Source organism: Panthera leo, chromosome B3, assembly GCF_018350215.1.
Source record: "Panthera leo isolate Ple1 chromosome B3, P.leo_Ple1_pat1.1, whole genome shotgun sequence".
Classification (NCBI taxonomy): Eukaryota; Metazoa; Chordata; class Mammalia; order Carnivora; family Felidae; genus Panthera; species Panthera leo.
In genome coordinates, this window is record NC_056684.1 from 80,589,778 (window position 1) to 80,615,825 (window position 26,048).

The 26,048-nt window shown below is 36.1% G+C and overlaps 2 protein-coding genes and 1 non-coding gene across 8 annotated transcripts in view; 1 reads left to right on the forward strand and 2 right to left on the reverse strand.

Annotated features, from left to right (window-relative positions):
- HECTD1 (HECT domain E3 ubiquitin protein ligase 1) overlaps positions 1–26,048 on the reverse strand; it is a 92,959-nt gene that overhangs the window by 53,112 nt on the left and 13,799 nt on the right. For all 6 annotated transcript variants that reach the window (XM_042942910.1, XM_042942908.1, XM_042942907.1 and 3 more), the window contains exons 3-12: positions 18,317–18,551; positions 14,552–14,779; positions 13,316–13,597; positions 12,949–13,219; positions 12,350–12,426; positions 12,166–12,264; positions 9,409–9,523; positions 8,599–8,773; positions 549–687; positions 194–364 (exon numbers count right to left, since the gene is read on the reverse strand). In XM_042942910.1, the coding sequence (XP_042798844.1) occupies positions 194–364; positions 549–687; positions 8,599–8,773; positions 9,409–9,523; positions 12,166–12,264; positions 12,350–12,426; positions 12,949–13,219; positions 13,316–13,597; positions 14,552–14,779; positions 18,317–18,551 (1,792 nt within the window). The remainder of the gene's footprint in view (positions 1–193; positions 365–548; positions 688–8,598; positions 8,774–9,408; positions 9,524–12,165; positions 12,265–12,349; positions 12,427–12,948; positions 13,220–13,315; positions 13,598–14,551; positions 14,780–18,316; positions 18,552–26,048) is intronic.
- On the forward strand, positions 4,487–4,627 carry LOC122223455. The gene has a single exon (XR_006204325.1). It is a non-coding gene; the product is annotated as a small nucleolar RNA SNORA15 (small nucleolar RNA).
- Positions 7,245–7,921, reverse strand: LOC122222432 (elongin-C-like). The gene has a single exon (XM_042942929.1). It carries the CDS (start codon positions 7,717–7,719, stop codon positions 7,414–7,416), a length of 306 nt encoding a protein of 101 aa, XP_042798863.1. The 5' UTR covers positions 7,720–7,921; the 3' UTR covers positions 7,245–7,413.

Genomic DNA, 26,048 nt, shown 5'->3' on the forward strand with positions numbered 1-26,048 from the left:
GTCAATAATTAGTAAATTATAAAGAACACTCCAATACTCACAATTTTTTTGTAAGTTTTAAATTTTATCAATAAGTTTTTTAAAGTCCCACTACTTCACACTGCCATTATTTTGCCAAAAGCCATCATAAATTAGAACTAGATTTCCTCAAAGATACCCTATTCCGGATAACCCTGCAATTAAGATCACTCACTTTTTCTGGTTTTGATTCCTCTTCATTCTCATCATCAGAGGAAGGACCTGCCAAAGTTGACACTTTGCTAATTACACCAAGTCTGGCTAGCTGATCCAAAAAAATATCACCACCTTTATCCACCAAATCCCTTATGATCTGCAATGCCAGCAAGTGACCATCATCATCATCCTGGGAGGGAAAAAAAAGAAAATTATGGGAAAATGATAAAAGTAAGTTTAGTTGCCTGAAGTAGACAAATGCAGTTGTTTCTCAGACAAAACAATTTACTGAACTTAAAAATTAAATTATCTTACTGACCATTGTCTAAAGGAAATTAAAGGTACATGAGTCTCAAAAAAGATAAAAAGCTCACCTCCTGATCAAGGACGGTTGCAGTGATTTCCACTAGTACTGTAGGCAAATTGTGACCAACATCAGAATCACAAACTTCTTTTAAGAGTGCTTCAGAGCAAAAATGAATCATTTTTCGAATGAGAGCAAGACTTGCTTTCCTTAAAAAATAAAAAAAAATAAAAAAAAAAAAAAAGACTTTTAGGAAGCCAGGGTAAGAAGCTAAAATAAAATAAAATGCAACTATACATTAACGAAAACTAAAATATCCAATGGTAAGTTTTATACATTCTGCTAAAAAGTACACTTTAATAAAAGTATACAGGGGCGCCTGGGTGGCTCAGCCGGTTGAGCGTCTGACTTCAGCTCGGGTCATGATCTCACGGTTTGTAAGTTTGAGCCCTGCATCAGGCTCTGTGCTGACAGCACAGAGCCTGGAGCCTGCTTCGGATTCTGTGTCTCCCTCTCTCTCTGCCCCTCCCTCCCTCTCACTCTCTCTCTCTCTCTCTCTCTCTCAAATAAATAAACGTTAAAAAAAAATTTTTAAAGTATACAGAAAAGGGGCACCTGGGTGGCTCAGTCAGTTAGTTGAGCATCCAACTTCGGCTCTGGTCATGATCTCACGGTTCATGAGTTTGGGCCCCGCATCAGGCTCTGTGCTGACAGCTCAGAGCCTGGAGCCTGCTTCCAATTCTGTGTCTCCCTCTCTCTCTGTCCCTCCCCCACACACGCTCTGTCTCTCTCTGCTTCTCAAAAATACATAAAACTAATTAAAAAAATTTTTTTTAATAAAAAAAGTATACAAAAAATAATACTAGCACTAGTTTATGTTCACTTTTTTAGGCAATTTCACAAAATTTCTGTTAATACAGTAAACTCATTACAACTGAAATTATCTTTAAACTTTCTTAAATGTGCTATTCTATTTTATATTTAACAGCATGGCTATTAACATGTCATGGTAATTTTAGAAAATCAAGTAAAGAGTAAGTTGTAACTATCTTAAAATTCCCTATAACCGAAAACACAAGGCTCTAACTTAAAATATCTGGTAATTTATATGGAAATCAATTCTCAAATTAAGCATTTTTGTCCTCTGTCAAATTCAAACTCATGGTCACTATAGTTATGCCTCATATAAATGAAAATAAGAGATTCAAGTAATCCCATGTCCCTAAATATTCCAACTGTTAACAATTCAACATGCTTCCTTTTCCTTCTCATCCACTGCTTTGCTCAGAACATAGATACTCCATAAAATCACACAAACTAATCTCAAGGAACCTGTTCTTTTAAAATAAAATAAATATATATCCACACACTTTTAAATTATAATAGACTAAAAGGAGACTGATCTATTACAGAAAAGACAAAAGTTCATCTGACACATATTTTCTAAGCATAGAACAAAATCCTAGGCACCAAGCTGTAGATATCATTAATTCTGGGGTAACCTGCACAGGAAAGGATGGAGGGACAAAATTGCTACTAAAGTCCATGAAAGCATGTACACAGCTGTATTTCTATAGCATGATGTGCATCCTTACTCTCTCTGGCTGCAATTGCTAAGACCAAACATTCTTCAACTAAAAAAAGTATTTTATTACAAATTCATGTACATTACAGAAAATGGCAGGTGAATGAAGGGCAAACTGCCCTAATAGGATTAGTTCTTTCCAGTTTTTGTTAATGGTTATTTATATTTGGTTGTAAAATAAAAATATTTATATATTGTCTATCTGTCACTATCGCGCTAAGCCATTATAAGCAGAAACCCTTTTACGTATTTTAAAGACACTACACTTCATTTAATCCCTACAACAAACCCTATGAGGTGGGTTTTATTAGCTCAGTTTTACAGATGAATAAGTGAAACAAAGAAAGGTAGGCAAGTCTGCTAAGGTCACAGGGCTAATACATTACAGAACCTAAACTCAAACTCTTCTGTTAACTAATACACTATAAATAGTATTCAGAACCTAAAATTTTCCTCTCTAACACTATTATATAAATTATGACCATTTAGCTTGCAAGGCTTTTCTATTATAAAGTGCCCTATTTTTGTGGAAAGTTTTATTTCTTCATTGGAAGGATTCTTGGATCTAAAGGTCTAAAAACTTTCTTATGCACTGAATGTGTATCAGTACTGAATCCATACTTGGCAAACTGATTTTTAAAAAGGCTATTAAGCAACAACATGTACAGACCTTGAGGGTATTATACTAAATGAAAAAAGCCAGAGAATGACAAACAATGAATGGTATCACACATGTGGAATCCAAAAAAAAGAAAAAAAAAAAGGGTCAACTCACAGAGATGACAGAGTAGAAAAGTGGTTGCCAGGGACTGAGAGTAAGGAAACTGTAAGATGAATGAGGTGTGAGGATCTACTGTAAAACATGATGACTATAGGTAATAACACCATGCTACGTAACTGAAATTTGCTGAGGGCAGAACTTAAACATTCTCACACACACACTAAAAGATAAACATGTGATGTGATGGATGTATTAGTTAACAAGATGTGAATCCTTTCACAAGGTATACATATGTCAAATCACCAAGACATATATGCTTTAAAAATCCTAAGATTTTATGCCAATTATACCTCCATAATTACACCTAATATTTTTCTGTCAATTTCTTGAACACTTTGCTATGTCTTCAGCTCATTTAGTTAAAGAGGCTCTTACGTTTTTACCAAAAACCTCTATGTGTGCTTTGTATAAAAACAAAACAAAACAAAACAGTATCCCTTGGTCACAGTTGCTAACAAGTATTTATTTGGATTTATATTGCTGGTACTTTTTTGGCTCTTGGTAATATTGTTTCTCATATGTAGCTTTTTTTTTTAATAGACTAAATTTGAATAACAATCTAAATAAATTTAACATGATAGCACTAACACAAACAAGCTTTGAAAGTCATTCTTCCTATCAAATTCTGATAAACATTCAAGAATATTTTTTTCCACATTTTTAAAAATTTGCTTTAAATTCACCTAGAATTTGGTTAGATATACAGTGTATAGAACTAACCTGATTTTTTTACATCAAAACACAAAAAAGACATTCTTTTATTTTTTTAAGTTTATTTATTTAGGGCAGGGGGAGAGAGAATGCATACGACTAAGCAGGGGAGGAGCAAAGGAGAGAGAAAATCTTAAGGAGGCTCCACATTCAGTGAGGAGCCTGATGTGGGGCTCAATCCCATGACCCTGAGATCATAACCTGAGCTGAAATCAAGAGTCAGTTGCTCAACCGACTGAGCCACCCAGACGCCCCACAAAGTAGACATTCTAATGCCATTTAATAACCCTCCCTTCTCTCAAATGATCTATGAAATCTCCATTATAACATATCCAATTCTTATATATTATTGGCTCAATTTGGGGGCTAGACTATTGTACTGATTTATAAACTCATGCTAGTTATCATAAAGATTTAATTACTGTAAGTTTATACTAGCTGTTCAGATTATTAAAATCTCACACATTCATTCGTCCAGATGAACTTTACGATCTGTCAAGTTCTAAAACAAACTCTGTAGTTATTTTTAAAACGGCATAATCTTTGAATTAATTTTGGCAGAATTTATATCTTTATAATATTTAATATTTTCATCCAAGAACAATTTCCCCTTTTATTCAACCAAGTCCTACTTTTTTCTCAAAAAAAATTGGATCCTCAACAATTTCTGAAAAGTAAACTCAATCTTTGTCCAGTTATTGACACTAACTCCAAAGCTGTTTACCAAACCTCTTCAAAATTCTATGCAGCCTTTCCTTAAAAACAAAGTGTACAGTCCTAGGTCTAATCATAACAAAAATACATAAATAAAATCATTATGTTGTACACTTTTAACTAATACAATTATATCTCCATTAACAGGAGAGAAGAATCTTAGAATACTATCAGGTTTTTACATACTACACCACCATTAAAACTGCCCTCCTATGAGGCATAGCTGAATATGGTGTTTTTTTCAGTAGTTTACAAAGCCAGACACCATGCAAAAGTAAAGTCTTCTCTTGAAAATGCCTACAATAGATGGTATGCTAAGTTTGTTCATAACATACCATTTAAAAAAATAAATAAAGACAGGGGCACCTAGATGGCTCAGTCAGTTAAGCGCGTGACTCTTGATTTCGGCTCAGGTCATGAGCTCACAGGTCGTTGGATTGAACCCTGCATCAAGTTCTGTGCTGACAGTGCAGAGCCTGCTTGGGATTCTCTCTCTGCCCTTTTCCCTGACTCATTCTCTCTCGCTCAAAATAAATAAACATTAAAAAAAAGGACAGAAGGAAAGGAGGAAGGAAGGAAGCAAAGAAAGGATATTGCTATCCTGTTTAAAAGCCCTAGGGCGCATGGGTGGCTCAGTTGGTTAAGCGTCTGACTTTGGCTCAGGTCACAATCTCAGTTTGTGAGTTTGAGCCCCACGTCAGGCTCTGTGCTGACAGCTCAGAGCCTGGAGCCTACTTCAGATTCTGTGTCTCCCTCTCTCTCTCTGCCCCTCCCCTGCTTGTGCACTGTCTCTGTCTCTGTCTCTCTCTCTCAAAAATAAACATTAAAAAATAATAATTAAAAAAAAAAAAGCCTTTACTAATCTGTCATACGATTTTTATTTCCTAAGCAGACACTGTGCATTACAGAATATTGACAGGTAACAGCTAAAGTCCATACATTGTAGACCCTCCTTTAACAGTATGATCAGAGTACACAGGCTGAGTATTCAACTATTCAACTCTTAAAATGAGGGGCACCTGGGCAGCTCAATTGGTTGCACATCCAACTCTTGATTTCGGCTCAGGTCGTGATCTCACCATTGGTGAGATGGAGCCCCGTGTGGGACTCCACACTAACAGTGCAGAGCCTGCTTGGGACTCTCTCTTTCTCCATCTCTCTCTCTTTGCCCCTCTCTTGCTCACGTTCTCTCAAAATAAGTATATAAACTTTAAAATAAATCTTAAAATGAAATGGTAAAAAAATCAGGTTGTAACCTACTCCCCCTTGTTTTTAATTTTTTTAAATAATGCTAAATAATTCTGTAAGTGAACTTTTTTCAAATACCTCTAAAATATTAGGCACTATGCTAAACACTTAATCACATCTAATTTTTTTCTTTTACCTAAAGAGAATTTAGTGTAATTATCTCCACCTTAGAGATAAATCAATTAAGATCAAAGAAGTTAAGTACTTTGCTCATGGGCACCTATCTAGAAATGGCAATGCTGGCATCTGGACCCACTTTGCACTGACTCCAGAGGCTGAGCTCTTACCTAAAACTTGGGCTTTCTTACTTGCCACAATTAAATGTGTCTATTTATTACCTGGGAGAATTTGGCATCAAATGCACTAAACTAAAATTACATTTAGATAACCTTAAAACATTTAAAAGGGTGACAAAATAAACATCTAATAAAAGAACCCTCTTACATGGTAGCATACTTTATAATTTTCTGATGACCTTATCATGAAGCAATTCTACTCCAAATATATCAGGATTCTTTTATTATACTGACAGCTAGTCTTCTAAAATTTTCAGGTCAAATTATCTTGTTCAAAAATGAACTTGCTCACTCAAGACAATTCTAAGTTTTATTAAAAAAAAAAAAGGTGGCCCCACTAACACCTACATCTCTGCAAGCTATTTGGAGAAGAATAAAAACCAAGTACTTCATGTTCACAGTGAATTGTCTTACTGACACTTTTCTCCTACTTAAAGCATGCTGCTTGCAGTTTAATGTCAACTCTTAGGCACTTGATCCTACGAAACTACATGTTCTAAAGACCTCCTTAACTTAAAATGACCAAAATAAAATTCTCAATCATTCAGCCAAAAATTCAGCAGTCATTCTTCACCCTTTTCTTACCCTCATCACTCGTATCAAACTGGTCATCAATCCCTTATACAACCCATCTCTCAACCTTCCGAATTTATTCCCACCAATCCAGCCCCCAAGCAAATGTTTGAAGTTCACAATGAACTGTTTAATAGCCTTCTTGCTCTCCCCCAGTCTTTTTCTCCACTGGGCTGCCAGTGTAATCTTTATAAATCACAAAATCAACTGTGACAAATATCCTCACAGGTATTTAATGACCCTTCTTTAACTCTGGAGTAAAGTCCATGCTCATTAGCATGGGCCACAGGGGCCTTCCATAGGTCATAAAGGCCCCTACTTTATATTATTGACTGAGCTATCCAAACATATCACAGTAATCCAAACATACTCCATTGATACTAAAATACTTGCTATTGCTAACAAAGCACACTTACTCATGCACTAAATATTTATTGAGTTACCTACTAAGTATCAAACCCTATTCTATACCTCCTTGTCTTTGCAGCAGTATACAGGGCTAGCTCTCATGGAGTTTACTTTAGAGGGAAGGCAATAAAACAAACAAAAGTCAAAGAAGAGCAATATTTCAGACACTGAAAGCTCTATGAGGACTGCAAAACATCATAATTTATGTGAAATGTGTCCTAGGGGTAAATTTAAATTAGGTGGATAAAGACCAGTGGACAAAACATTTGAACTGAGACCTAAATGATATGAAGCAACAGACCATTCAAAAGACCCGAGGACAGGTGTGCCGGGGCAGCTCAGTCAGTTAAGCGTGTGACTTTGGCTAAGGTCATAAGCTCAGAGTTCGTAGGTTGAGCCCCACATCAGCTGACAGCTGACAATATGGAGCCTGCTTGGGATTCTCCCTCTCTCCCTCTCTCTGCTCCTCCCTGACTTGTGCACTCTATCTCAAAATAAATAAAACTTAAAAATAAAAAGTTCAACTGCACACAGGTAACATGCTATATATGAAGAAATTAGCTGAAGTACAGGTATTAAATCCTGAAAAAAGTTAACAGTTTATTATACTTTATTTTACTTAACAATCTAGGAAGTTTGCAGCTATCAGCAGTTCCAGTGCAATTACAGGTGCAACTGGGAATTCAGGGATCTGTGTGGAGCTGTTAGTATAGCGAATCTTATACATAAAATACATGTATACTTTTGATAGCATATGTGAGGGGATCTCTCTAAAACTGACTTCATCTCTCAACATGGCTTTTATTGTTCCAGATGTTAATGCATGTTCTCTTTTTACAATAAATTCGTGACCGTAAGATATCAATTTGACATACATGGTTTCAGTGCCTTCATAGGCACCATGGGTTTTCTCTTCTCCATCCATTATATTCTTAGGAAATTCTAATTTGCTTCCACAGGAACTTTAGCAGTTTCTCATCAGCCCTGCAGCCACTGCATAAGGTCCCACACCACCACAGCCTCTACTCCAGGGCTGCTCCACCATGACCAGCTGCCTGTTGCCAAGAGTCTAAATCTCACTTTTTTTTTTTAATGTTTTATTTATTTAGAGAGAGTGCATGGGGAAGGGGCAGTGAGAGGAGGACAGAGGATCTGAAGCCGGCTCTGCACTGACAGCAGCAAGCCTAATGTGGGGCTCGAACTCACAAACCGCGGGATCATGACCTGAGCTGAAGTCAGATGCTCATCCGACTAAGCCACTCAGGTGCCCCTAAATCTCACTTCTGCATTAAAATTTTCTCCAATTTGCACAGCCTGATTAGCTGTTAAGTCATCTATATTCCCAGAGAACTCTGATGGTATGTCTAATCACTCACTACTCTGTATTATTACTCACATTGTCCTCACTAAACTGCAAGGGTACAGTGAACAAAAGCCAAGTCCCATTTATTTGGGTAACTCTTCCAATAACCATCTCACACTGCCTCTACCTAAAAGTCCTCCATAAAGCTCAATAAATGTTTGCTGTACTTACCAAAATTTCTCTAGAGTTGATATTCAGAGAGCTACAAAAACTCTTAGGAATCTAGTCTTCTTCACTTTCTAAACTCCTTAAGTCAGATCATCAGAAGAAAAGATTTAACTCTCCAATCAAATTTCCAACCTAACTTCTTATGAAATCTAACAATCTAACTTATGATACCTTTTCAATATTAAAATAAAGTTCAATCCTTTTAGAAGAGGAAATCAATAGTGTACAAATGGCATAATTTAACTAGTAAACACAAATACTATGAATAACTACCTTATTGAAGGCAGCATAGTTTGCTGAAATGTCTGTGCAAACACTGGCAATAATCTTTTCAAGTATATAGGTGCCATTTCCGGATCTCCTTTTGGCTCATTACATTCTTCTTCATCTTTATTTGTATCTTTCTTTTTCTTATCATCTCCTTTATTAACTGGACACATCCAATCACCTGCAGATATTATTCAATAAATAAACTTTTGGAAACTTTTTCTCTCAATGAAAAAAAAAAAAAAACATTAAGATGAATGTACCCAATTTCAAACTATAATTATCCCTAATTAACAATATTAAATTGAAATTAAGATAGTGTATCTATCAAAGGTATTTGTAAGAATACTACTGTTCCAAATTTTTTGCATATAAGCTGCCAAAGCAAGCACATGAATACTAAAGAACATTAGTCACACCAATAAACTGAATCTCAACTTAAGGAAATAATTTTGGATATTCCTCTTGATTCCAGAAATTATCTCATAAATAGTCTGCATTCATCTACCCAGTGAAAACTTGAAAATGTGGTCAAAGTACTTCAGCTACACAATCCCCAACTATTCTTTACGACATTCCCATGCCCCTTAAACTTTGATTTTGTCATTCTGGAATCACGCACTCACAGTCTCAAAGTACACTAAATAGCACACTATTAAAGGTTTATCAAATGTGAAAGTATACGTACATAATTATTTGACTTCAGAGAAAAAACTCATTTATATAATGTTAATATATATACAAAAAGCTATGTCTGTAAAAGTGAAGCTGAAAAGTAATAGCAGATGGCTTAAAGACAAAGATTTTGCCACTCACCTGGAGACTGAAGAATAGCTACTACTTCACTGTGGCCCCTTTCCCGAGCTTTATCTAATGGAGTCTTCCCATCTTCATCTCTCAGATCTGGGTTTGCACCATGCCGTAACAGAGTCTAGAAAAGTAAAGCATTTAATTTGAATATAAGAACTGACACCTTATTTCTTCAATATCCAATTCTGCAATCATTAGACTGTACCCAAGGATTTCAGATTCTCATAATTACTTAAAGCAGGCACCAACTCAAATCACTACTTTTTTGCATATATCACCTTAAAAGTGGTCTATCTATATCTTGAAAATATTAGAGATTAATTTCACTTGGTTATTTATTAACAACTCGAATGAAGTACATTCACATCTGAACCTATCATCTTCTCCATCAAACTCCTCCCAATATTTTTTAACGCAGAGGTACTAGTGTAAGTTTGTGACATGGTAATTTCCTCATTTCCTATGCAGTACCAATTACCAAGTTAAATCAATTCTCCTTGAACAAACTACAAAATTTATGTCTTAAATACTAATTCACCCTATTCACTTTTTTTTTTTTTAATGTTTATTTTGAGACAGAGACAAGAGAGTGCAATTGAGAGAGGGGCAGAGAGAGAGGGAGAGAATCTCAAGCAGGCTCCACACTGTTAGCATGGAGCTGACGCAGGGCTCAATCCCACAAACTGAGATCGTGACCTGAGCTGAAACCAAGAGTCAGACATTTAACCAAATGAGCCACCCAGGTGCCCCTACTGTTCACTCATTTTTAATGGTCACTGGACTCTCTCCCTAGCAGACTGTAAGTTCCAACAGAGAACACATCTCATGTTTTTCTTATCAGTCTCAGAGCTGCAGTTTTTTAAACTTCGTCATGATGTGATATATCTGACAAATAAGTGAATACATAAACACATCTGGAAAGTATGAAGTACCGGCTAAAAAATCCAAACTGCTGGGGTTTGAATCATAATTCAGTATTTTACCAAATCTAGGATGCCACAGATTATTAGATACATCATTAATTACCACTAAGAAAGAAAAAGATGCCAGTTAAATTGTGGAACATGCTTTCCTATTGCTTGGGTTTTGAATGTATTGAAAGAACTTTCTTAAAGTTAAGATTTTTTTCACACATTACTTGGACAAACATAAAAAAGAAAATATAAATGAACTATAAGGTATTCTGAACCTTCCTCATATTCTGAGCACAATTCTTCATAATTAATTACTTTTTGATTCAAAATCAACAAGATCTGTATTTCTACAAACAATGCTATCATCTGTGCCATAAAGAGCATTAATGATGCAGCATTTCTGAGCGCTCCTCTATCAGACAGGAGTCTTTACTGAAATCACTAAATCCATTTCACAGTTTTTGTTGCAAGAACAGGTAATGGTAACTATGCTGCAATTTCTATCCGGTCAACAGCAATTATACAACATTTCCTATTTAAGAGATGTGAAAATGTGTATGGAGGGGGAAGAGGGAAAGTGGCAGTGTATCACAGAATCAATTAAAACCAGAAGGATCTATGAAGATTAAATGATAAGACATGTTAAATACCTAAGACACTGGCTAGCACAGAGTTAAGTGCTCAGTACTACCTATCATATCATTGTTAGTAATAGCAGCTATTGCTCACTGTAGGCTGATGTATAACCAAGACAGGTTAGGGTTAGATACAATTCATTTGGCTCTTTCTCTCCCACTCAACCACTCATAACTGCAAAACAGTAAAGGTCAAAAGAAAACAGGTCAATATAAATTTCTTATTATCCTTAGAAGCATCAATCTCTCTAAAAACTAACCAATTCAAATTGACAGAATTTGGCCTTGAAGAAAACACCTTTCCCAAGTTAGAAAGTGAAGTTGTTATCCCAAATTTTCTGATAGTGTAAAGACAATAACAGCAACTATCATTTGAGCATCTACGATGTGTTGACTGCTACACTGTTTTTCATGTATTTTTTTCTAATTACAACAATAATCATGCTATGAATATACATACATTTAATTGATAAAACTTCACGTCAAATTTTTGCTGAAGTGCTAACAATCTTTTTACTAATAAGTTGAAACTTGAATCCAAGTGTGCCTGACTTAGTAGCAGACTAACATTACACTGTGTCAAATTACTTCACAATATGAATTTTCTAGAGACCTAGATCAGTCTCACATTTGGTTCAATTCAGCCCTTATCATTTGATTTTGCTGGACCTCAATTTCTCTCCTAAGTGTAAAAAGAACTTTCCAAGGTCCTTTGCTAACCTAAGAGTCAAAAATATTATGATTCTTCAGCAAATAAGTTATTTGCTTTAATGATAAACAAAAATAACACAAATATGTACAAGGTTACTTGGTGCCAAGAGTAAGAAAGAAAAGACAAAGTGTTTAGCAACAGGTGACTGGCCGAATAAATCTGTGGTATATCTACATAGGGTAAGTATACACATGTAAAAAAGTTACCCAAATGCTAAAAGGAAAAGGACTTCAATATATACTATTAAATGAAAAAAAGCATAGATCAGTGTATGTAACATGCTACATTTTGTATAAGGAGGGAATAAACATATATATTTGTTTGTATCTATGCTAAGAAACACTAAAAAAATAAAAAACGCTTACTTATAATGAGCAATGGGGAATGGAGTGAATGGAGATGGCATGGAAGCATGACTTATCAGAATAAAAGTTTTTATATCATTCTAATTTTGGAACCACGTAAATGTTAAATATTAATAATTTAAAAACCTGGATTTTACCTTTGCTACTTGAGGTCTTCCAAAACATGCAGCATAATGTAATGATGATGACCTTTGACCCCTATTAACATCAGCACCTCTTTCACAAAGAAATTCTACCTGTAAAATTATGAAGAATCATAAAGTTGCCTTATTAACAGTTCTATCTTTGATTTAAAACACTAGCTTTTATTTATCAGCTTACCATTTCCTGAGTTCCAAAAGCAGAGGCCCAGTTTAATAGAGTCTGACCCACATCATCCATAAAATTTACTTCAAAGGCTGGAAGTTTGAAGGAGAAAAATAAGTTTTTAAAAATCTAACAAAATAACACTGAACTTCTCTACAGTGGGAACCATTTCAAAACTGTTATTAATAACCACTAACCACAAAATCCAGAGCCAATTTTAAACACTTAAGTAAACTGTACAGTAGTAAATAACCCACAAATTCTGCTAAGAAAAAAAAATATTCTAAAATGTTTAAGCCACTGAAGATTCACCAGGCTGGAAGCCTTAAAAATAAACATAAAATAAGGAACAAAAAAACTATATAACACAACTCAACAGGATACAAGTTTCCTTTACTCATTTCATTTACTCATTTAATAGGCATTTACTCTGGTCTTACCATGTACCAGGCTGGTAATTATATACATGGGGAGAGGATACAGAAGTGGACGGCCATTCTATTATCTGGCTCAACTGCTAAAACTACTGTCCATAATCTAAAAACTAGAAATTGCCCATATAATTCCTTATCTCACACATTTTTCTTTTTATATTTAAAAAAATATTTTCCGACCTCCTGTGTCAATTGCATCTATAAGTGCATCGGTATCTTTACTTCGAATACAGTCTATAAGCTGCCGATGTGAGCGCTCCCCGGAGCTATCCAATCTGCGAAGTCCTGGGATTCTGCCTGTAGATCCAGCACTAGACTTTGGCAAAGCTTTTCGTCCTTCAAATAATAGCACCAAGAGAAGGTCAACCAAACGCATGGTATCAAGCACACATCTTTCATCACCCTGCAATGCACTTTCAATTGAATCCGGAAGTTCTGACCTCAGGAGATCCTAGAAAGGGAATGGGAGAAAAGTTCAATATATTTGCATTATACAAAAACACTTTTTCTGCAAGATTAAAAATCAAAGATTCAAAAACACTCTTACGTGTGTGACTACTGGAGAGCCTCTGCAAAGTGTTGAGAGCAGACTTACAATTGTCGACACCTGGTTACTCAATTTGGAATCTGCAGCTGTGGAAGGCGCTCCTGTAGTGCTGCGACCTGGTTTACAAGCTGATGATGGTCCTGATACAGTACCACCAGCAGCAGCCATGCGAGATAACAGCTCCTCAGTTAATCCATGCTTCGCTAATGGAGCTGGGTCAACACCACGACGGGTAAATCGGTCTGCTAGTGATGCAAAACAACGCAGAGCTCCATCTGAAACCTAATGATGTAAAGAATATGCATATGGATAAAATTCACCTAAAAAGGGCTAAAGGTGAGTACTGCTAATTTCATTACTGAGAGTATAAGAAAGGCAGCTACAGAAAGGATATAAGGTCTAGATTTTAATCCTGGCTCCACATTCTGCTAACTCTATGACCTATGGATGTTACTTAACTGCTTAACGAGCTGTTTCCTGATATGTTACATGGGGTAATAGTAATAGTATTTATAATTCACTGTCCAAGCTTAAATAAGATGATATACATGAAGAATCCAGATAGGCAGTGAAAGCTCAATAAATACGATTATTATGAACAACGCTGCCAAAATAACCAATGAATAACCAAAAATAACTAAATGGAATGGTAAAAAGGCATTTAAAAGTCCAGTTCTATTTCCTAAAGTATGCTCATTCAAAAAAATTTTATACATATAAGATTTTAAATGCTGTGTTATTTTACTTCAATGAGAACTAAAGTCAACAAAATTGTGCTGAGTCATCAAATCACACTGAGTATAAGGTAACTTTAAAAAATTATATATTTCTGAAATGTTTAAATTTTACAAATAAACTCATCATGTTTATAATTTAAAATGTTTGGGGGCTCAGTTGGTTAAGTATCTGACTTTGGCTCTGGTCATGATCTCACGTTTTGTGAGTTCGAGTCCTGTGTCAGGCTCTCTACTGACAGGTTGGAGCTCGGAGCCTGCTTTGGATTCTGTGTCCCCCTCTCTCTCTGCCTCTCCCCTGCACTTGCTCGCTCTTTCTCTCTCAAAAATAAATAAACATTAAAAAAATTTTTTAATAAAAAATGTTTCACTGCCGAAACATAAAAGGAATACCGTATAGAAATATAAAATGAGAAAAAGAAAACAGAATTACCTCTACTTCATCAGAGTACACTATAAAATCACTTTTTGAATACAAAGTATACAGCAGTGATTTATTTACCTGATGATCCTCATGTTTTAATAAACTAGACAGAGATTCCACACAAATTTCTAAAGAAGAATCTTGAGGTTCCATTTTGCCACAGAGTCTTGATACCACAGCCATGGCAGAGTGCAAGGTATCTTTATGAACCAAGTGTCCGCTGTCACGAATGAAGGTAAGCACACAATTTAAGCCACCAGCCTCGAAGACTGCTCCTGACTCACGAGTACATATCAGTTCTAACACCTACAATTAATTAACAAAAGAATACAGTAAGTCCAATTTTAATTTTCTAGCATCACAGAAAACATAATGTACCCTCTAAATTACTTAGTAGCCATACTTTAAAAAGTAGAGCAAAATGAAGTATTATATTTAATTTAGTCTAATACACGCAAGGTGTCATCATTTCAAGTGTTATCAATGTTAAAAAATTGATAGATTCAGGACGCCTGGGTTGCTCAGTTGGTTGAACATCTGACTTCAGCTCAGGTCATGATCTCGTGGTTCATGAGTTCAAGCCCCCCACACATGGCTCACTGCTGTCAGCCTATCAGATGAACTGACTTCAGATCCTCTATCTCCCTATCTCTGCCCCTCCCCCTCTTCGCTCTCCCAAAAATCAAAAAATTAAAAAATTTGATATATCTTACATTATTTTATGTATTAAGTCTTCAAAATCCCATGTAGGTTTTATATTTATAGCACATCTTTGTTTGGGGTAGCCACATTTGAAATGTCCTATATGGCGACCACGTTGGACACTATTGGTTCAGATGCTAAGGACTATATAGCAAGCTAAGCAATTAAAGTAACTAAGCAAAAGTTTATAAAGGTCCTAGACATTTAAAAAAATCATTAAATGCTTGCTATTACATTATTCATCATCCTTACACTTATTCTAGGAAGGTCAAAACATTAAAAACCAACTTTGATTTCTAAATTATGTTGATGTTTAAGGAGTTTGGGTAGAAGTAATGAGTTAACAGAGTCCACAGATCTTATGAGCATACCAGAAATTTAGACTATTCTTTAAGCAAGAAAAAAAAATTTTTTTAAGCAAGAAAAATATTTTCAGCATAAAAATAATACGATCAGGTTTCTAGTTAATAACTGGGAATGCAGCACAGAAAGAGTGTAGAGGCAAATGCAAAAAAAAAATTAAAGCATGAATATTCAAGACAGGATGAGAGCTTAACTAAGGCAGTTAACAGAGACAAACAAAAGGAAATAAATCAGAAAAGCACTTGATTATGAATTACATGTGTGGAGTGGATAAAGTACAGGTTTCTGTTTAGAGTGACTGGGTGAAGTTGATGACAATTATCAAAATAACTGTATCTGTATCTGTAGTGAAAGATCATGAATTCAGACATCTAGCTGGAGTTGTCCAACAAGCCTTTGAAAATGGAGTCTAGAGAGAGGTCAGGCCTACAGATAAGAATGTCTGAATGGTATTGATGTTAATAGATAAGACAGTGTAGGCAAATTTATATAGTTTTAAGAAGGTAAAAAAGAACCTTATATAATATCACCACTAAAGAATAAATCAGTAACAATAATCTGCAAAGGAAACAGAAAAAGGGAGAGGAGGGTGTAAGAGACAAGATGAAAATATGAGTCTGTGAATAAACAGTGGAGTAAAATAACAGACCTGAAACATGAAGTGACATGATCAAGAGACTGAGAAGAGAAAAAAAGCTCTAAACAGGAAAACATATACCTCTTCCTCCGAGGCTACAGACAGAAATAAATCTACATATGAAGAGGCAGAAAATCAAGACAGTAACACCTACATCCGCAGCTCTCAAAGTGGAAAGAAGACATTTTTAGGAATCCTTGAAATAAAAATTTTTTCCTAATACAATATCATGACCATAATTATTTTTTTCATTCTCACTCTCTCGGGAGTATACAGCGGAGTTTTTGAGAAGCTGTGTGTGATATAGCAACAGACTGAATCCCAAAGTAGGTATGACGATCCACCTCTTTTTTTTTTTTTTTTTAATATTTATTTTTGAGAGAGACACAGAGCATGAGCGGGGGAGGGCCAGAGAGAGGGAGACACAGAATCTGAAGCAGGCTCCAGGCTCTGAACTGTCAGCACAGAGCCTGACGTGGGACTAGAACCACGAACCGTGAGAACATGACCTGAGCCGAAGTCGGACACCTAACCAACCGAGCCACCCAAGTGCCCCCCACCTGTCTTCTATTAAGCCAGACACTACCAAAGACATACAAAAGTGCTTAACAATGCTACTGTTCTAATTTTCTATTTGTTCAAGAAATAATTATTTTCATTAACAGGGGCACCTGGGTGGCTCAGTTGGTTAAGCCTCTGACTTCGGCTCAGATCATGATCTCACCGTTTATGAGTTCAAGCCCCATAACAGGCTCTGTGCTGACAGCTCAGATCCTGGAACCTGCTTCGGATTCTGTGTCTCCCTCTCTCTCTCTGTCTCTCTCTCTCTCTGCCCCTCCCCAGCTTGCTGTGTCTCTTTCAAAAAATAAAACAATTAAAAATTTTTAAAGGTACTTTAACATATGAGTTTGTTATTTTCAGATAAATATTCTAAATTTCTGTTTTAATATCTAATATAGTAAATATAAATATATAACCTACATAAACAAAAGCTCTTTGAGGGCCCTTCAATAGTAAGGTTGTAAAGTGATCCTGAGAAAGTGTGAAAACTGCTGACCTAGAGCAGCAAGAATAACAAGAATGAAACAGGAATCATAAAAAGAAAATCATACAAAATCTAAATGTGTTCATTAAGTACATCTAATAAAGCCACTAGCCCAGTACTGGTGCTTTTAAAATCACAAAGTTTATAATTAGTCCCACCAGGAATGAAAACAAAACAGCTAACTCTAAAAGAAGTATAGCAAAATGGTTAGGGGCACCGTGGTTCAGTCAGTTAAGCATCCAACTCTTAAACTCAGCTCAGGTCATGATCCAGGAGGGATTGAGTCCCAAATCAGGCTGTGCATTGGGTGTGGAGGCTGATTAGGATTCTCATTTTCTCTCTCTCTCTCAAATTAAATGGAATGGAATGGAATGGAATGGAATGGAATGGAATGGAATGGAATGGAATGGAATGGAATGGAAAGGAAAGGAAAGGAAAGGAAAGGAAAGGAAAGGAAAGGAAAGGAACGGAACAAGGAACGAGGAACAAGGAACAAGGAACAAGGAACAAGGAAAAAGGAAATGAAGGAAGAAAACTAGTTAAATCCATGGGCCCTAGAACCAGACTTCCTAATGTTCATATTCCTAATCTTCAAATTTTGACTGTGCCACAATTGTATCAACCCCAGTGAAGTTACTCAACTTAAGTATGCTTGAATTATTTGAGAAAGTAGAAATGCTGATGTTAGCAGCACCTATGTCATATGAAGTTGTCATGAAGGTTTAAATGAACACATGTACAGTGTTCAGCACAATGTCTGACTCCAAAAGTCAATGTTACTTGTGGTTGCTGTTATTACTATTTTCAGAGAAAATCATTTGGCTAACAACAGGGATAACCTATCTCAAAATGATTGTGGCTACCAGAAACCCAAGAGCCAGCACAGAAGCGCATGAGCAGTGAGTGACCCACAATTTTCCATCAAAGATAAGATTTCTTTCCCCAAACCACACAGGATCTTCTCCAGTGCCACAAGGACCGTGATTTCCATTGCTGTCAACCACTCTCAAAGAATAATGAAAGAATTTTTTTAGCAAAATATATTTTTTATTCTCTAAGTGACCTTCAAATGGGCCAATAAATAACAAAGACTTACCTTTACACATTGTTCAGCTAAGTCTCTGCTAGTCCTGTTATTAAGTTCGACCACAACTAAACGATTACAAAGTGCTTTTATAGCTCCATCAACCCCAACAATCCTTCGGGTGCATTCTGCAGATACATCCAGGTAGTATGTGATGGCACGGGCTGTCACCTCTAACACATTGTCCGGAGCACTTTCATCAAGAAAAATTTTGCAGAGGGCTGGTAAGAAAGTGCGAGGAGGACATCTGTAGTGAAAAAAAAATCATATTACACCTAGAATTACTAAATTCTTCACATCAAAATATTAACAAAATAATAAATAAAAACTGTAACATAATACAGCACGTTTTATACTGTGTCTGCATGTGTATTAGGCAGTATTTCTCACAATGCTTTTGTTTCTATAGCAATTCTCACATGCTAATTTCATCACTGCTGAAAATATCAAGTTAGCAGTTTAAAGTAGCAGCATTATCTTGAAACCCCGTTAAAAAAAATTCCTACTCAATACTCAGCTCGAACATCAACTCCTCTGTAAAACCTTCCCTAACCTCTTCAGATAGCTAAGTGGTACTTTCATGTTCCTAAGACCTCATACAAACAGTGCCCATGCTATGTAATCTATCATTTTATTTCCTTATTTACATTAAAAGGTCCTGAAGGCCAGGAACATCATTCAATTCCTGTTTTATGGGAACAAGTACTGATTTGGGGTTTAACAGACAAAGGGAAAACATACAACTTTGTAATCTTTCTGGTCCAATTTCCCCATTTGTAAAGCAAAGATAATATCTAAAGAATACCTACTTTATATGGATGTTACAAAAATTAAATAAAATGATATAAACACTTAGCTCAGTACATTGGAACCGTATTAAACTAATTAACTTTAGCTCTCCCTCCCTCCTATGAATAGTCTAATGCCTGCTAATATAAACCTGCATAAAACAGTTTTATCAAAAGTAGAATTTGTGAGGTACCAATAATATCCCCTATATTTTATCAACACTTAAATATGAAAGACCATGATTTACATTTCATAGAAATCTCAGTTACATGAAATCAAATACATTATTCTAACTTCTCTGCACAAACTAAGCTTTAAATGGACTACAGATAACACAAAAGGTAGTGTGCTCTAAATGTTTTAGTGGAATTACTTTGTCCTCCAAATTTTTGTATGCGTACCTTTAAAACTATCTGTATGAACATCAAAGCAACTCTACTCTTAATCTGCTTAGATGATCTTAACTTAAGGAGTCCACCAGCAGGAATAGTACCAAAGATTTCAGAAGATCTCTTGCAGAGGCACCTGGATGTCTTAGTCTGTTAAGCATCTGACTCTTGATTTCAGCTCAGGACATCATCACTCAGTTCATGAGATTGAGCCCTTCGTAGTGCTCTGCTCTCACAGTGTGGAGCCTGCTTGGGATTCTTTCTCTCCCTCTCTATCGCCACTTCACCCTCTCTATCTCAGCCCCACCCTCTCCCTCTATGCCCCTCCTCTGCTATCACTCTCACTTCAAAATAAATAAGCTAAAAAAAAAAAAAATCTCTTGCATTCCATGATTTACCAGCCATTGATTAAACACAGGTGGTTTTTATTAGTCCACAACACTAGCAATCTCTGTCACACAGTCACTTATAATCTTCCTGAGCAGGAAATGCTCTGAGGCAACATTATAAGAGATAGTCCTCTAGCTCTCAGGTAAGATTAAAAAAATTTTTAATTTTTTTAGAGGTAAGATCAGAAGACTGACTAGCATATCAGAATCTTAAAGCACTTTTGCTGCTGTCTACCTATGCATATGTAGTAAACTGAAGAAATGAAAAGAGACTATAAAAATGTTAATACTATTGGGGAACAACATAGTCTTTTTTTTTTTTTACATTTATTTTGAGAGGCAGAAAGCATGTGAACATGTGCACATGCACACGCAGGGGAGGGGAAGACAGAGAGGGAGAAAGAGAATACCACGCAGGCTCTGCACCATCAGCACAGAGCCCAAAGCGGTGCTCAAACCCACAAACCATCAGATCATGACCTAAGCTGAGATCAAGAGTTGGACACTCAACTGACTGAACCACCCAGGCTCACCCAACAACACAGTTTTTAAAACTATTTTTTTCTTTAGAAAACAGTAACTTTTGAATAAAAAATAAGATGCTGAAGCAGACAGTCCTTGATTCAAAGGACAAGAACTGATCTACCACATGCTTTACATTAAAAATTTTAATTATTCATCTTTCTTACCCAGTACAAAAACTGCCCACCAAAAAATTAACAGAAAACAAATGTTTAGTGTAACTTTTCTATATTTCATGTGGAAATGGAGTATTTGCCAATTTGGGGACTATATTCCCTGCTGTGTCCTCCAAAATATGACAAATCTTCTGAACAAGTATGGGTAGGGGACAGTTTAAAAAAACAAAAATTTCTAAACATAGGTTCTCAGATTTTAACTGTGATCAATTTTATTACCAAGAGAAAAATAAAGATGGTCAGAACACATAAGAGCTTACTTTATGTCAGGTAGAGTGAAAACCTGCTTCATGAACTTTCTAAAATTATAGTACAGAACATGGGCTGTACAAATGGGCAGAAAAATAATTCTTTTTATGGCTCCTTACTTTTTCAACAATGAGAAAGTATTTAGGCATTTTCATATGTAAAATCACTAATTTTTTAATTTAGAATCAGAGCAGGGGCACCTGGAAAGCTCAGTTCATTAAGCGCCCGACTTTGGCTCAGGTCATGATCTTGCAGTTTATGAGTTTGAGTCCCACATCAGGCTCTGTTGCTAACAGCTCAGAGCCTGGAGCCTGCTTCAGATTCTGTCTCCCTTTCTCTCTGTCCCTCCCCCTCTCATGCTTGCTCTCTCTCTCTCTCTCTCAAAAATAAACATTTAAAAAAAAAGTGTTTAGAATCAAAGCAAATTACAAAATCTCAATACAAATCAACTATAAACTGAGCAAAAAGGCAGGGAAAAACATGCCAATATTAATTAATGATCTCTAAAAAGCACAAAACAGTTGAAAGAACTATACTTATATTACTTAAAAGTTCATAATGAACTAAAAAAAATCACTAACAAGTATTTTTTTTTAAAACAAGTATTGTTTCTTAACATACTCTACTGGTTTTCCTGCTTTAAAACAACCATTGTAATATTAACATGTAATACCTTAAAACTGTGCCTTCAGTTGTTGGTTAGGGATTTTTTTTTAATCTTTTTTTTTTTTTTTTTTAAGTATAGTTGACCGAGAATTTCTTAATATCATTTTAAGAGAAACCCTATGTTGATAAATAATTCAACTTGGTCATTGAACTCAACCTCAACTTTATGGTTATCACAGGCACCTTAAAAAGAGCATATCCTAAACAAAACTCCTGCTATGTTCCTCCATTCCCAAATCATCATCTTTGTGATTATTACAACCATTCAAAAGGCCAGAAACCTAAGAATCATCCTTAGTTTTTCCCCTATTTTCCTCACATTACACATCCAATCCATAAGTTAAATCACACCAATTTTCCCTCTAAAATATATCCTAAATCTATCCACTTCTCTCAATCATCTTTTACAAGCCAACCTCAAACTCTTGTTTGGACTATTCAAATAGCTACTTAGACATCCACATAAGATATATGCCTAGCATTGGGGTGTCTGGGTGGCTCAGCCAGTTAAACATCCAACTCTTGATTTCTGCTCAGGTCATGATCTCATGGTTTGTGAGTTTAAGCCCTGCATCAGGCTCTGCACTAACAGTGCATTCTCTCTCTCCTTCTCTCTCTGCCCTTCCTGTGCTCATGTTCTCTCTTTCAAAATAAATAAACATTTCATAAGATAAAATAAAACTTCATAAAATTTGACTGGCCACAATAAAATTAATAAACTTTTAAAATTAAACACAGAATGGGGCATCTGGGTGGCTCAGTTGGTTAAGTGTCAGACTTCAGCTCAGATCATGATCTCACGGTGGGTGAGATTGAGCCCCACATCAGCCTCTATGCTGACAGCTCAGAGCCTGGAGCCTGCTTCAGATCCTGTGTCTTCCTCTCTCTCTGCCTCTCCCCTGCTCGCTCTCTCTCTCAAAAATAAATAATGAGAAAGAATGAAATATGGCCTTTTGTAGTAATGTGGATGGAACTGGAGAGTGTTATGCTAAGTGAAATAAGTCATACAGAGAAAGACAGATACCATATGTTTTCACTCTTATGTGGATCCTGAGAAACTTGACAGAAGACCATGGGGGAAGGGAAGGGGGAAAAAAAGTTAGAGAGGGAGGGAGGCAAACCATAAGAGACTCTTAAAGACTGAGAATAAACTGAGGGTTGATGGGGGGTAGGAGGGAGGGGAAAGTGGGTGATGGGCATTGAGGAGGGCACCTGTTAGGATGAGCACTGGGTGTTGTATGCAAACCAATTTGACAATAAATTTCATATTAAAAATTTTTTTTTAATTATATTAAACACAGAATTATTCAACCCCTCACCAAGAAAATAAAGAACCTAAAGCTGTACACACACACACATATACATATATACAAACACTTCAGGACACAAAGAGTTTCTGATGAGAATAACAAAAAATTACCAAGTAAATTCCAAAATGAATTCAATCACTCATATTTTTTTAAAGTATATTTTTTTCATTTTTTAAAGTGTATTTATTTATTTTGGAAGAGAGAGAGGGGGGTGCCTGGGTGGCTCAGTCAGTTAAGCCTCCAACTTCAGCTCAGGTCATGATCTCACAGTCTGTGAGTTCAAGCCCCGCGTCAGGCTCTGTGCTGACAGCTTGAAGCCTGGAGCCTACTTCAGATTCTGTGTCTCCCTCTCTCTCTGCCCCTCCTATGCTCACGCTCTATCTCTCTCTGTCTCAAAAATAAATTAAAAAAACATTAAAAAAAAAAAAGTTAAGAAAGAGAGAGAGAGAGGCAGGGAGGGCGAGAGGGCAAGAGAGCAAGAGAGACAGAGACAGAGAGACAGAGAGAGAGGGAATCCCAAGCAGGCTCTGCACTGTCAGCACAGAGTCCGATGGGGGGATCAAACCCATGAACTATGAGACCATGACCTGAGCCAAAATCAAGAGTCAGATGCTTAACTGAATGAGCCACTCAGGTGCTCCTCCAATCATTCATATTTTATTCCTATATTTCTAATACAGACCTTATTTCTGTATGAACACATACTTGAGGTAGATACAAAACCATGCTGGGCAAATATAAACATCATTTTAAAATTTCCATTCCAATTTCTCTTAAAAGATAAAAATCAAAATTTAGAAACCTACTCATTCATTGCTCCAAGGAATGAAAATCTGTAACATTATCTTCAATTGGATTTTCCTACAATAAACTGTAAAGTTCAAAACAACCCAAAACCACAAGGTCCTCTATCAAATGCAGTACCATTTTGAAGATGGTTCTAAGAAGATAATTATATACAAACACATTTGGTCAGATTTCTAAAAATAATTACATATTTCAAACAAATAAGGAAATTTTGATTTCCTTTTATATATAATTGTGAATTCAAGACTTCAAAAAAGTTATCAGACAAAAATGTACAAAGATTTCAGTGATATGAACTATATATATCTAATAACAGGGCATAATTAAGTATATGACATAATTGTATGACAGGTTATGAAGGTTTTATTAAGGTACTTACTGAAAACTTATGATACAAATATTAACAGAAATATAAAATAAGTGAAAAAACTCATAGCCATTAGTGTTTGTGTAAAAATATCCTGAGAAAAAACTAGAGGAATGGTGCAGTTATAGATAATTTCTCTGAAAATTAGAGAAATTCTAAGCTTCTTAAAACTCTTCTGAATTTCCCAAATTTCTCATTCTCTAAACTTCCTTTTCTGATTTTTTTTCAAATTTTTGAAACAAACGTATTTTGTAATTCCCAGAAAATAAATTTAAAGTTTGGGACAAGTCAACTTCACTAAGCTTATTACAGCCTATTTCTCCCAATGATTGCAACCAAAAACCTTGGACAGAACAAAAAAAGCAACTGAGACACCTGGGTGGCTCAGTCGGTAAAGTATCTGACTCTTAATCTCAGCTCAGGTCATGATCTCACGGTATGTGAATTCAAGCCTGATGTCAGGCTCTGTGCCTTCAGCACAGAGCCTGCTTGGGATTCTGTCTCTCCCTCTCTCTGCCCCTCCCCCACTTGTGTTCTCTATCTCACAAAATAAACTTACCGGAAAAAAAAAAAGCATCTGAGGACTCTGAAAAGTACACAGCAGATAGACTAGATAGGAAGTCAAAACTTAAATAAAGACCCATGATGAAAGTGAGTTTCAGGCGCTTTTTCCTTTCCTCTTTTCTTTCCTGGTTTGACCCCTGGATGAGGCAAGTCCCCAAACTATGTAGCAGGAGCACAGAACAAAAACTCAGAACCAAGAAAGAGGGTCGTTGTGAGCCAGAGAGTGTGAGGAAAAAGTACTGAGGCTTTTTACTCCCTGCCTGGCCCAAAGGCTAGCCTCAGAGTTAAGCCTCAAACTAAACCCTAAATGACACATCCACAGTGCAGTGGAGGTGGCCTGAGCATCTAAGGCCCTGCAGAGAACTGGGAACTAAGAAAAGGAGCCCCTGTGGTCAAAAGAGCATGAGAAGAATCCTATTATCTTCTTCTTTTTTTCTCAATACTTTCACCTGGGGGGCAGTCTAGTCTAGTCCCAGCACAAGGGGGAAGAAGAATGGAGGATAGGGGGTGGGAAGAAGTGTAGCTGTAACATCAAGAGAGTCCCAGTTTCAGAACACTAGTAAAAAAGGGCTCTGGGTAGCCAAAAGATACAGGGGAAATCTCAGAAGAAAGAGCAAAAAGAGGATCCCCAACACAAATCCTAAGCTCACCTCCAAACTGCACAGTGGAGGAGAGGTGAAGAACAGCAGCAGACTTTGACAGCTATGACATAATCCACCATCCAAGTCCCAGATTATACTAAGAATGACACATGTACAGAGTAGACCCAAACACCATAACAAAGGCTATGAAATCATGGACATTGGAACCACCACCTACAAAGAGCAAGACAGAACTTGCAGTCTAAATCTAACTGGGTTGACTACGTACCAATATGAAACAACAAAATCAACATTATCTCCAGAGGATTTTTATAAAACCCAGAATCTCACAATATAATATCCCAAATATCTAAGATAAAAGCCAAAATAACTTGAAACACAATCAGTACAATCTGATCTATCCAACTCAAAAAAAAAAAGACAGCCAACAGATGCAAGCCTGAGTCAATCTGGATGTTAAAATTACCAAAGAGGATTATAAATCAGATTTTATAGCTATACTCTACCAGGTAAATGTGAACATTCTTGAAATGACTGGAAACAGAAGTTTTCAGCAGAGAAACAGAAAAATATAAAAAAGAATCAAATAAAAGTTTTAGAAATAAAAAGCACAATTTGTGAGGGGAAAAAACCTTACAGATGGAACAGAGAGTACAAAGATTGGGAGAAAAAAAAGGAAAACTCTCAGGAACCTGAGGGAGCATTATCAAAAAAATATAACATTTGTGCCGCTATTATCCTAGAAGGAAAGGAGAAAAAAATGGCTATAGAAAATAGATTTGAAGAAGAAGCTTCCCAAATTTGGTCAAAGACATACAGATTCAAGAAGTTCAGTAAACCTCAAATAAGACAAATTCAAAGACAACCATGCACAGAAAAAATCATTATCCAATAACAAAAAGCCAAAGGTATAT